This window comes from Martes martes (assembly GCF_963455335.1).
Source record: "Martes martes genome assembly, chromosome: 4".
NCBI classification, from domain to species: Eukaryota; Metazoa; Chordata; class Mammalia; order Carnivora; family Mustelidae; genus Martes; species Martes martes.
The window spans coordinates 182327965-182339958 of NC_137891.1; the positions used below are offsets into that span (position 1 = coordinate 182327965).

General features: G+C 60.1%; 1 protein-coding gene across 1 annotated transcript in view; it reads left to right on the top strand.

The window, feature by feature from the left end:
- The window catches only part of DHRS3 (dehydrogenase/reductase 3), a 37614-nt gene extending 34032 nt beyond the window's left edge, over positions 1 to 3582 (top strand). Inside the window, exons 5-6 of the mRNA XM_080800203.1 lie at positions 652 to 777; positions 3085 to 3582. Of these exons, the coding sequence (XP_080656329.1) occupies positions 652 to 777; positions 3085 to 3169 (211 nt within the window). The 3' untranslated portion in view covers positions 3170 to 3582. The remainder of the gene's footprint in view (positions 1 to 651; positions 778 to 3084) is intronic.
- The last annotated feature ends 8412 nt before the right edge of the window (positions 3583 to 11994 follow it).

The window sequence follows — 11994 nt, forward strand, 5'->3', positions numbered from 1 at the left end:
TAAGTGGCAAGAACAGAAAGGTCGGCCAAGATTGCCGGAGCGGAGTGACGCGGAAGAGGGGACAGGCGGCGGGTGAGCGGGGCCCACATGGAACGGGGCCGTGGAGGGCCCTGGGAGCCCTTGGGAAGGGCTGGGCCAGGCAGACACAGGATCGGAGCGACATTTTATTTTATTTTTAAGATTTTATTTATTTATTTGACAGAGAGAGAGCGAGAGCGAGCACACACAAGCAGGGGGAGCAGCAGAGGGAGAGGGAGAAGCAGGCTCCCTGCTGAGCAGAGAGCATGATGAGGGGCTCGATCCCAGGACCCCGGGAACATGACCTGAGCTGAGGGCAGCCACTTAACTGACTGAGCCACCCGGGCACCCCTGGAGTGACACTTTAAAGATCCCTGGGAAGCATTTTGGAGAATGGGTCCCAGGGTATGGGCTCTAAGATCTCCATTCTCAAGGGCAGGCTCATGGGGGAGAAAAGGAGGGGGAGGGCTCCCAGCGCTGCACCAGGTGGGGTGGGCAGAGCCTTCCAAAGGGGCCTCAGGTCTTCCAAACAGCAGAAGCCAGAGGGAGGGGCCAGATTTGTTAGCCACGGAGGAGGTCAGCAGAAGCATGGGCCTCTCTAGCAGAATCCCCTACGGCTTCTTCCTGCGTCAGGTTCCCCAACCTCTTCCCGCCGCTGAAGCCTGAGACGGTGGCCCGGAGGACGGTGGAAGCCGTGCAGCTGAACCAGGCCCTCCTCCTCCTTCCGTGGACCATGCACGCCCTCATCATCTTGAAAAGGTAAGCGCTGGGGGTGAAGGGTGGGGGCTGGGGGGCGGACATTCAGAGACAGGCTCCTGCTGGCCATTCCCCTTCTGCCAGGGAACCCTGGTGGGGAGGAGGCGGCAGGCAGGAGGAAGGACTCTGTGATCGATTAGTCATGTCTGCCGTGGGCACGAACGTGAGGGAGCACAGGCGGCCTGCGTGCCGGGGATTTCCTACACTTAGGAGGGAGCCGCCGTTTTGAAACTTGTGGGTCTCGGGACTCCTTTACAATCTCAAAAATGAGGGGAAACCAAAGCTCCCCCTTCCTTTTTTTTTTTTTTTTAATGTGAGTTGTCTCTAGTCTTAGTTACTGTATGAGACATTAAAACAGAAAAAGTTTTACAAGATTTATGTATTTGTTTATATTTAAAATATTTGCTCATGTATAAATAGCAGTAATAAATCCATGTCCATCCCTTGTTCACATAAATATGAGATATTTATAAAAAGGGTATTTTCCACCGAAAAGAAAAAGTAGCAGGAAGAATGGCATTGTTTTGCATTTTTGCAAAGTTCTTTATTGCCTGACTTAATTGGAGACAACTGGACGCCTAGATCTGCTTCTGATTTTAATCGGTTACGATGCCACGTGGCAGGTCGCCTCCAGAAAACTCAGCGGCATGTGGGAGAGAGGCGTGCAGAGGCAAAACCGTCCTAGTCTTATGACAAAAACAGTTTGACCTCTGAAGAGGTTTCAGGTGTCCCCCAAGGGTTCCTGGGCCACCCTTTGAGAACCACTGTTCCGGAGACTAGTACTTGGCCCCACTGTTCAGGAAGTTCAATCTAATGGGCGAAAACAGGGATCTCAATGTTTGGGATTCCCGGAAGTGCTCCAGGGCTGGTCAGAGGGGATGTACCAGGAGGTCGGCTTTAAAGAGGAGATCCTCCTCCTTCAGAATCGGCCCCGCATCACATTTCCTAGAACTCTCTAGACTCTGAGCAGCACACCCTGCCCCTCCCAGCCCTGCTCTGAAGGGGCCATTCCAGGTACCCAGCTAAACCTGGTGCTTCAGGGAGAGCTTGGATGCTGGAGCCCCGTGGCTGTGGACTTCTAGCTCCTCTGGGCCTCGTCTCCTGGCCCCCCGCCCCCAGCTGACTGGACCCCTCTGACTGGAGAGGCCTTTTCAGGAAATGAAGGACCCAAGTGCCTTCATCAGACATCAAGGCCCAGGAAACAGGTTCCCACTGGCTGTGTGTCTACAGCTGAAAAGTTCCTCTAACGGCAGGCATGGGGACCTCCTCACAGAGGGGACCCATCAGTCCACCCAAACTCAAAGCTCTTTTAGAGACACCGAGTAGGGGCAGGGGCAGGGGGCACCTGGGGGCATTTGGGCCACATCTCTGCGTCCCTTAGTCGTTGTGACTGTTGCTCTGAGATGCTCCTTGCTGCCTCTGTGAACCCTAGGAGAGTTGAGACTGCCACCCTCCACTGCAGGGGGCTTCTCAGAAGCCTTTCTGAACATTCTAGAAAAAAGCTGGTTTGTCTAGAACATGTCAGTGTTTTCCCCCAAAACCCCCTAGCCTAAATTCCCTCTTCTATCCCCCACTACTTTTCCACAGGAAGCAGAGGCCACCCCCTTCCTCAGACCCTGTACAACACCCCCTTTTCACCGTCCCCGAGAAAAATCTTTACAAGCTCAACTCTAGCGCCACACGCACCCCAGGGAGCCTTCTAGATTGCTCTGGGTGGAAGTGAGCCCTTCCCGTCCTGCACTGAGAGCAGGCCAGGGCCCTTCGATTTGATTTAACAAATGGACTGAGGAGCTCTCTATGCTGAGCCCTGCCTGTGGGGCTTGGACCAGCGATGAGGTCTCTCCCTCCGAGGCGGGCATGGGCCTGACAAGCCAACAGCAGGGACATGGCAGGGGCCACTGGGGAAGCGCAGGGGCTGTGGGAGCCCAAGGAGAGGCCTGGGGGTGAGTCTGGGAAGTTTCCCTGGAGAGAGCCGCAGGGCCTAACCCCTCCATCCCACACAGCAACTATTTGTTGAATAAGCGGAACGTGGGGTTAATTGATCAGATAACTGATCGATCAGGTGACGACTGATCAGGTAACAACCCCAAAATGCTAAGAACGTGGTTTTGAAAATTTGTTTCTACCACCCACCTTTACTTTGGAAACACTGTTTATCCACTCACTCGAAAGCCCTTCCTCCATGGGAGGGGTGGTAGGGGGGGCGGGTATCAAAGCCACTGCTCTACTGTGTGGTTCTCTGTGGCCGTTGGTGAACCGGCTGCTGGTGTCCCCATTAACCATCTTCCTTCTCCCTCCCCTCTTCCCCAGCATACTCCCACAGGCTGCACTGGAGGAGATCTACAAATTCTCAGGAACCTACACCTGCATGAACACTTTCAAAGGGCGGACATAAAGACCAGACGCACAGACACGCTTGCAAGCCACGGAACCTGAGGGGGTCACGGTACTGGGCACACACCCACGCGCCTGTCCCTTGGCACACTTCTTCTGCCGGGTAAACAGGACTGCTCCTGGCCCCAGGAAGAATCCCGGTGCCCTCCCCCTGGCCAGCCCCAGGACCTTTGCACAGGACTGATGGGCGTAACTCTGACCCCCATGGGGAGGCGAGAAACCAGCCAGTAGCCACCTTGACACTTTCATACATTTCTAACTCTGTAGAGTTTATTGTTAAATTGCTTCTAACCAGCCTTAGCAGTGTGCATAGACTGTTTCCAGTCTCTTTTCTCCGAAATCCACCCATCCTCAGCTTGTGCAAATGGCACATTTGAATGGCAGGAATGAAAAATAAAGAGATGGTTTTTGTGAGCTCCTTTGTTGAAATCCCTGACCCCTCATCCTTGGTGGTGGGGAGGAGACTGATCCCCACCATAAAACCCCAACCTTTAAGAAATGGTGGTTCTGCTCGTGGCCCCCAGCTACCAGGAGTGGAGCTGGCAAGAAGAGCGCAGAGATGGCGAGAGAGATTGGGTCCCGCGCCTGGGGTGTGTGGTTCCTTGCCGCCTGTGCCAGGCCCCTCCAACAGCCATGCGTTGGGGGGCACTTGGCCTCATCATCCACGGCCTGAATGAACTTGTCTGTGGGAAGCTGCCCTCTGCCCTGCCCCTAGCACCACCAGCCGCAAAGCGACCAGCTCAGAACAGAACCAGTCCTTAGTGAGCACCACTGAGCAGCGGGTCAGTCTCCCGGCCGTGACTGGGCACCGAGAGGCCATGTCGCCGAGGAGCCCAAACTCTGAAGACCACCAGCTCCAGCGGTCCCCTGCTAAGCAGCCCCCTGAGCCAGATTGGACGGCAGGAGCTAGAAGGGAAATAGAAAGCAAGGAGGAGGCCTGGAACGGCACAGTGGACCCGGGCTCGGTCACCAGGGAGGATTACGGCCAAGGAGACCTGGGGAGAGATGCCCAGGGTTCCTCTGGTGTGTGTCTCTCCCCGGCTGCAACAAGCTTGTCAACGTGACCTCGGGCAGGGGGGCAGGGGGACAGGGGCCTCTGGCCATATGGCTCTTACAGGTGGGTGGCCAGGTGGGGGAGGGGATGGGCAGCAGCTCCCCAGGGGTGAAGGAGAAGGTCACAGGCCTAGAGTTCAAGGTAGGAGCTTCCCCAGGCTCTGCATAGGGCAGCCCTTATACAAAATTCACGTTAGCGGAAGATCGATCTCAAGGTCCAGGCAATCGCCAGTCAGGTCTGCGTGCAGACATGCCAAGTCATGATTATGTCACTGTTTACGGGGTACCTGCCAAGTGGCCGCCAGGCCGAGGACATCACATTTTAACTGTTAAATTACCCACTGCACCTGGCAGCAGCCCCTGGGAACCCCTTCCAACAGCCGCAAGGTATGTCAGCCAGGGCGTGACCCCAGGTCTCCATGGCTTCTGACAATGGAGGCTTGTCTTAGAATTGCCACCTGTCGGCCAAGAGTGGCAGTGGCTCGGCTCTGTGTCCTCTTCATGCTGGGGACCTGGTTGAGCAAGCAACCGTCATCTGGGCCGGTGACTTGGGGCGGAGGTAGACACACCTGAAGGTTTCTGCCTGGAAACAAAGCCCGTCACTTCAGCTCACATTTCATTAGCCAGAGCAGGTCATGCGGTCAAGCCTGCCGTGGCGGCCACTGGACATCCACTCCCCGTGGAATCGTGGCCCGTCGTTCTGAACTATAATGCAATCGGCCACACACCACGGCAGTTGTCCCCGAGAATGTGAGAAAAAAATCGAAATGTCCGCAGAGGATGGAGGGAAGCAGACAGATGCCGCCCTGGGGTGTGGTGGCCTCTCTGTGCACACACCAGGTTCTGAGCGGAGCCCCAGAGAAGCACGGACCGATTTGTGGGGTGCTGTTAGAAAGATGGTCTGGTAGGTGAGCCAAGAGGCTCAGAGCAAGGAAATGGCTTGCCCAGGCTCCAAGGACTTGTGACACCAGAGGCAGAGTTCGAACCTCACTGCAACATGTGACGTGTCACCTGCATTTTGGTCCTTGAGATGTGTCCCCAAAGTAAGGGGGTGGGTGGGAAAGAAAGCTTCTAAGGTGTCCTCCTGGCCAGCCCGGTGAGGGCAGGCCTGGAACGTCCATGTTCACACGTATCAGTCATCCTATTGCGTCGTGTCTTGACGACATGGTGTGGGGTCCAGGGGCTGGACCTGCCCCTCTGCTGTCCCAGGAGCCTGTCACCGGTTCTCGCAGGAGGTGGGTTGCAGGTGGTGGCACGTCTTCATGGGCAGGGGTAGTTGAGGAAGAAGAAGGGGAGATCCTGTCTGCTGAGCCCCGAATGTTCTGATCATCCTTTAGCGGCGCGAAGATTTCTGTGCTCCCAGCTGGCTCCAGACCAACCGTTTGGAGGGGATTTGACTCCTAAGGTTTCCATGAAATTCCGCCTTCGGCCTGCAGGCCAGGAACACAGTGAGCACCCCAGGGGTCTGAGCGGACTCTGGGAGAGACAAGGGCCGGCCGGCCCTCCCCAGGGCTCACTGAGAATGGGAGCTGCCTTGGCTGCCGTGGAACGTCACATCTTTCCAGAACCCCAGGGGTTTCTCCTGACAGCCAGGCAGGGCTTGGTCCTACCCCTTCCCCTCCCTCTCCGCTGGGACACTTTCAGTCTTTCTCTGGATCTCTTCCCAGAGGAACCAGGGAAAAAGCCTTGGGCAGATTCCCAGGAGGCCCTGGCCTGGTCCCTCCCCGGGACGGTCTGGGTGCTTGGAAAGCCTCGAGAGTGAGGGACGAGAGCTAATTCTGTCCCCGAGCTTAGCCAAGGGAAACAGAGTGACAGACCCTGAACTCTGGCTTCCTGACCCCCCGAGGGGCGGGACGGGGCATGCTGACCCTGCAGAGAAGGCGTGGGCCCTGGGAAACGACCTACTTGCCATGCCAGGGGCTCCTCCAAAAAGAACCAGATCAGAGGTGGGCACCAAGCCCAGGGAGGCGCCAGACCCGAGCCCATCCTGGCAGGCTTCCAGGGACCAGCCTATCCGGCCTGGCAAGTGGCCAAGGGTTGAATTCTGTGGCCCCAGCCCCTCTCCCGGGGCCAGAACACTTTAAGAAGTGGAGACGACTCTTCTTGGGCCAAACCGAGGGTCAGGAGGAACCAGGGGGAAGACGGGGCTCTCTCTGGGAGACCCCCCCGGAGCCCCTCCGATGGGACAGACAGCCCACGTCCCCGGGGTTGTCCCAGTCTGATGGGGGACCAAAAAAGCACCAGAGTGCTTCGGGACATCTCCCTCAGAGGGAGCTTCTCACATTTTCAGGAAGGGCCTTGTAAAGGGGGGATCATTCGTAAGAGCTCAGAGGTCTATGTTTGTGAAGAGAACGTCGATACAGACACACCCCTCACTTCAGGCAAAGCAGGGGGTGACGACCGTGTCCCTTGGCGCAGCAGGAAGGCTTGGAACCGCCGGTGGGCACCCCAGCCTCTCCGTTCCCCTCCCGTAGGGCTCTCACCCCGGGGGTCCGAGTCACCAACATTGGTTAACACTCTTCTCTTCAGAAGCTGTGGGTTGCGAGCTCTGGCGCGGAGCCTGGGCCTGGTGTCGCCTCTCACCTCTCACGCTACCCACCCCCCCATCCAGACCCTCAGCTTCTAGAAACCCAGTAGACCCCCGAGCGCCCTGCTTCTCTCAGCTCATCATGGCCCGGGGGCTCCCCAAGAGGCAGGAGGCCCCCAGAGGACTTCGGACTCTGAAGTTCTACTGGCTGTGCCATCGTCTCCTGTGTGTGAGGTCACCCCTCTCTCCCGGAGGAAGGACGAGATGTTCCTGCCCTCCGGCCTCCTGGGCAGGGGTGAGTGCCCAGTGCAAAGGCTCTGGAAACTCCAGGGCATGTGTGATGCTGGCGGCTCCCACAGCTCCCAGCCAGGACCCAAGTGCCCCTCAGGGTACCTGGCGTCACCATCTTGGCCTGGCCTGGCCAGCTCTGTGACAGAAGTGTCCTTCGGGGCCGGCCATAGTTCCCTCGAGGCCGGGGTGGAGCAAAGCTTAGCTCCGGAGGCCCCAACGCCGGCAGCACGTGCAGGGCCTGGAGGAGGCCTTTGGGGAGGGCAGAGCACAGATGTCCCCCAGGGAAGGCATCGCAGGGAGGGGCGTGATGGCCATGGTCCTGCTGGCAAGCTGCTCTCGGCGCGTGAGTCGCCTCAGGTGGACAGCAGGCCTCGGAGAAAGGGCCACCCCCCCAAACTCACTGCGCGGGGAACCCCAGACAGGGCAGCCCTGCGACCCAGGGGGTCACCACTGCCCTGGATGGAAGCAGCTGGAAGGGAATATCTCTGCAGGGCCCAGAAGCCTGGACGCCAGGTCGCTAAGGTCACCGGGTTGCACCTGCAGAGCCCCCTCTCCAGCGCGCACCAGCCGGGCCGGGTCGGGGCCTCCTGGAGGCTCGCACCTGACCCCCGCGGCCGGGGCCGCCCGGCCTCGGCCTCTCCCTTCCTCCCTTCGCGCCTGTCTCGTGGGACGGGAGGTCCCGCCACGATTCCCGCTCTGTGCGCGGCCCACGCGCTCCAGGGGCGCAATGCGGGGGCGCTTGGTTCCGTCACCGGGCCGTGCCCCACCGCAGACATCTTCGGGAACGTGCGCGCGGGATGTGCCCTCCCGTGTCCGGCTTCTTTCCCTCAGCAAATGTGCTCAGGGCCCGCCCTGCCCGGGGCCAAGGGTAACTGGGCCTTTGCGCGGCTGAACGACGCCCCAGCGTGTGTGTCTACCACCGGGGTTCACCCCTCCGCACCCCGCGACGCTGCTCCGGGCCGGGCCGTTACTGCCTCCTTGCTCCGTGGGTCGGTCTGGCTCCCCCGCCCACACCCCCCTCCCCGGGAGCGGACACCCCATGAGCGTCCACGTTCACCTGTCCCCCACCCCCACCCCCTGGGGAACGCGTGGTGCCGCGGGGCCCCGGTGGAGCCTTTGTCAGAGGCCCAGCCACGGTGGGCTCCCCTCCTCACAGCACGCCCTGTTCCTCCCCTTATACTCCAGATGGGCCCCTGAGTCATAAAACCAACATTTACCATGAAATGTTCAGGGCCCCACACCAGCGTCTCACCGAGGCTCTAGGGACGTTTGCACGTTTAGCTGGGGACAGCTCTCCGTGGGGACCGTCCTGGGCACTGCAGGATGTTTGCCAGCACCCCCGGTCTCCACTCACTTTACCCTCCTAGTTGTGGCAACCAAGCCATTTCCCTGGAGTCCCCCAGGGCACCTGCTGGCCGGGAGGTGGAGGCCCAGGGAGGCTCGGCGGCCAGGCCGAGGAGAGGTTGCTCCAGAAGTGGGCGGACGGGAAGCGCCGGCCCCAGGATGCACCCCTGACCCCTAGGCGGGAGCCGCTGGGAGCCCAGGAGGCTTCAGGCCCCTCAGGCCTCCCCCCGCAGCGGCACACTTGAGTTTCTCTGTCTTTGGACTCGGTTTGAAAACTCCCTCACGCCGCCCTCCTGGCGAGTTCCGCTAACACTGCAGAATTTTCCGGGCTTCTTCCCGCCCCCAGATCCTTATCATTCCTTTCATTTTTCAGTGTTCACAAGACAAAGGAAATAAGCACTTGGAGGAAGACACAAGCTGTGTTTGTTCCTTTGCTGGCTGCGATGTAGATGTAACGGGATCCTGCTTGGGGAGGTCACACCGGGGACCATGTGCAGGGCCCCGCAGGGGGCGAGCAGTGGGTAGCCCTGGCGTGTTGACAGAGAGCAAAATGCCCCCTAAATGCTATGATGGACGCCCCGTGGCAGTGTGCTTCTTCGGGGGGGGGCAGACAGGGGGGTTTGGTGTAGCCCACATCTTCTCGGAGTCCCCGCTGGCTGAGGGCCAGCTGAGGGCCTGGGGAGCTGACCTAGCCGGGAACTGGGGTGCGCACAGGGGAGGAGGCTGGATGCTGGAGCCAGCCACATCTGAATCCTGGCTCTGTGTGCCTGGCCAGAGCCTGTCTCCTCATCTGTACATGCCTCACTCTGGCCACCATCGAAGAGAAGCCCCGCCACCTGCTTCTCCATCACTTATTTGAGTCCAAGCCTGAGGGAGGATCTGACTGGGGGAGTCAGGATTGCACACCTCAGCAGCCAGGAGTGGGGAAAGCACACAAGCAACCCCTACGCCTCTGGCTTTTAGTCAGGAGTTCCCTGGGAGCCACCCAGAGCTTCACGCAAGAGCGGGTACCTTGCCCAGCAGACGGCCCTGCGTGGGACACCGGCCGACTCCCCGCGTGACATCCACAAGGACTCTTGTGGAAGCCAAAGGGGGGATTTATCAGTTTACATAACTGGAAAGCCCAACGGTAAGTGATTTCAGGTACGGCTGGATCCAGGGGTTTTAGCAATGTTTCCAAGACTGGTTCAGGACCCAGTTTCTCTTTCTCTGTCCTTCAGTCCACATTCTCTGGGCTGGGTTCACTCTCAGACATCTCGTTCTAGTGAGGGCTGGGTGCCTGTTCAGCTTCAGCCTCGCACCCTCCCTGGTCCAAGGGAAACAGAAAAAAACGCGACTGGATTTCCCAAGTCAATCAGAGTTAGTTTTGATGGGTTATGATTGGCTTGATTTGAGGCACGTGTCCATTGTGATCCAATCACAGGAGCCAGAGGAATACAATGCTCTGATTGGCCAGACCTGAGCCACGTGGTCTGTCCTAGCAGCCTGGAAGGGAATCAAGCCCATGGAAAGGCGCAGACTGAGAGTTGGAATGGGCTGGGTCCCCCGAAGTCCAAGTGGGGTGCCCCGGACAGAAGAAAAGTGAAAGGATGCTGGGTAGCGAAAGCAGCGATCAGCAGAATGAGCACTGGCGGACTTGCCCTGGGGCTGTGCCTGATGGGCTGTCCTGAGTTCCCAGCGTGGGCCTCTGGCCTCTCCTGACTGACATTTGGCCAGCGTGGTGACAGGCGGTTGGCGGCCCCCTGTTGTCCCCTGGCCCTTCCTGACTGGCAGTCAGCAGGCCCCCCGGTGGGCAGTCGGCCCTGGCATGCTTGGCAGCTGACCAGTCCTCTCTGGCAGTCCTTCGTGGGGCTGCCCTGAGGGGGACAGGGAAATCTCCTGGGCCTCGCCACTGCCCCACTCTGTCTGCCCTCCCTGCACCATCCCTCCCCAGAGGTGGGCAGAGGGCAAATGGCGTTTGGGAGGCCGGATCTAGAGGAACTTTTAGGGCTGGACGTGGCCTCTGAAAGCCGGGGGACAGTGGTCCTGGAAGGCAGGGATTCAGGAAATGTGAGAATGGACGCTCGGTTGGGGCCTGGCTCGTGTGATCAGGACTTAGATGTGCCCGATCGATGAGGGTGGGGGTGGCCGTCCAGAGAAGGGACACGTACGCTGAGGCCAGGCCTGCTCCCTCCGGAGGAGCCCAGAGTGAAGGCCCAGCTAGAGGCGTGTCTGAGGCAGGGAAAGAAGGTGGGAGCGGCCCGCCGGGTTGGGGGTGTGTGTGGGGGACACCAGCGATGTGCCCTCTGAGCTCCGGGGAAGCAGGGAGGCCAGATCAGGGAGGATCTGCTAGGCCCTGGCAAGGATCCGGGCCCCTCTCCCGAGGACAGGGACGTGATCAGGCTTGCCTTTTAGAAAGGTCTCCCTGCACGCAGGGAATGGATTGTGGGGAGCAGTTGGGTAATCCCGGTGAGAGAGGGGGTCGGCCCCAGCAGGAAGGGGTGGTAGGTGAGTTCACTGGAGGAGGCATTGGGGGGCCGAGGGGCTGCCCCCATGCCCAACGGGTTAGACAACAGCCGCCAAGTGACAGGGGTCGAGGGGTCGCGTGATTGCACAAATGAGGGGGTCCCCGGCTGCCCGCAGTGCCCGCGAGCACACTCACGCACCCCCCCACCCTCCGTGTCTGTGCACATGTGTACACACAGAGCGAGTGGAGGAAGGGCGCCTGAGATGGTGGGGAGGGCGGGGGGACGAGTCATGCCTTATGCGTCTTCTGTTGTCACCGGCGGCTGCCACACGTGGCCCGTTCATCATTCTGAAGAGAGATTTAATGAATGAAAGGGGAGAACCGGAGAGGGAGGGCGCTGCCTCCGAGCGCTGGCCTGTTGGTCACCGAGGACTGGGAGGGCTCGGATGGCCACTCGCCGCAGCCCAGCCCCCTCTGCCAGCCAGGACCCGGGCCACCAAGCGGGTCCCGGAGATCGCACGTGTCAAGGGCCAGGGGCAGCTGTTGCTGCTATGGCTGTCCTCTCCTGTCCCCCCATCCGTCCCACCCTGCTGACCCCCCCACCATCTCCCTGCACGTGTTGGGAATAAAGGAGCCTCAGATGGGGGGGTGGGGTCGTGCCACCAGCCCCTAGAGAGGCCAAGAAAGACCGGAGGCCAGGCCAGGGCCACCCCAGGGCCAGGGAAGGAGGCCGGCCTCTTCTCCACGACCAGCTGGTCCACGCACCCGGCTCCCGCCGCAGGCCGGGTTGACAGATGGGCCCCGAAGGAAAGGTCACCGTCTCTGGAGCGGCAGTTGCGTGCTTGGCGGGGGTGGGCAGGTGGGGCGCCCTCGGAGCGCGCGCTCGTCCCCGTCTGGCGTCTGGAGCCTGGACCTCAACAGCACCCCGGCTTGATTTTGGTTACTAAGGATGGGAAGGTTCGGGTCACATGTGACTGCCTGGCCGGGCAGCCAGCCTCTCCCCCAGGGCGGCCCGCGGGCCCAGGCCTCTTCCAGGCCAGCGTGTCCCCCGCCTCTCGGCACAGGGCGGGAGGGTCTGGTGGCGGGGCTCCGGAGCCCAGTGGGGAGGCGGGGGAGAGAGGAAGGGGTCTCGGGGCCTGGGTTCAGAGCAAGGTTAGCCAAATAG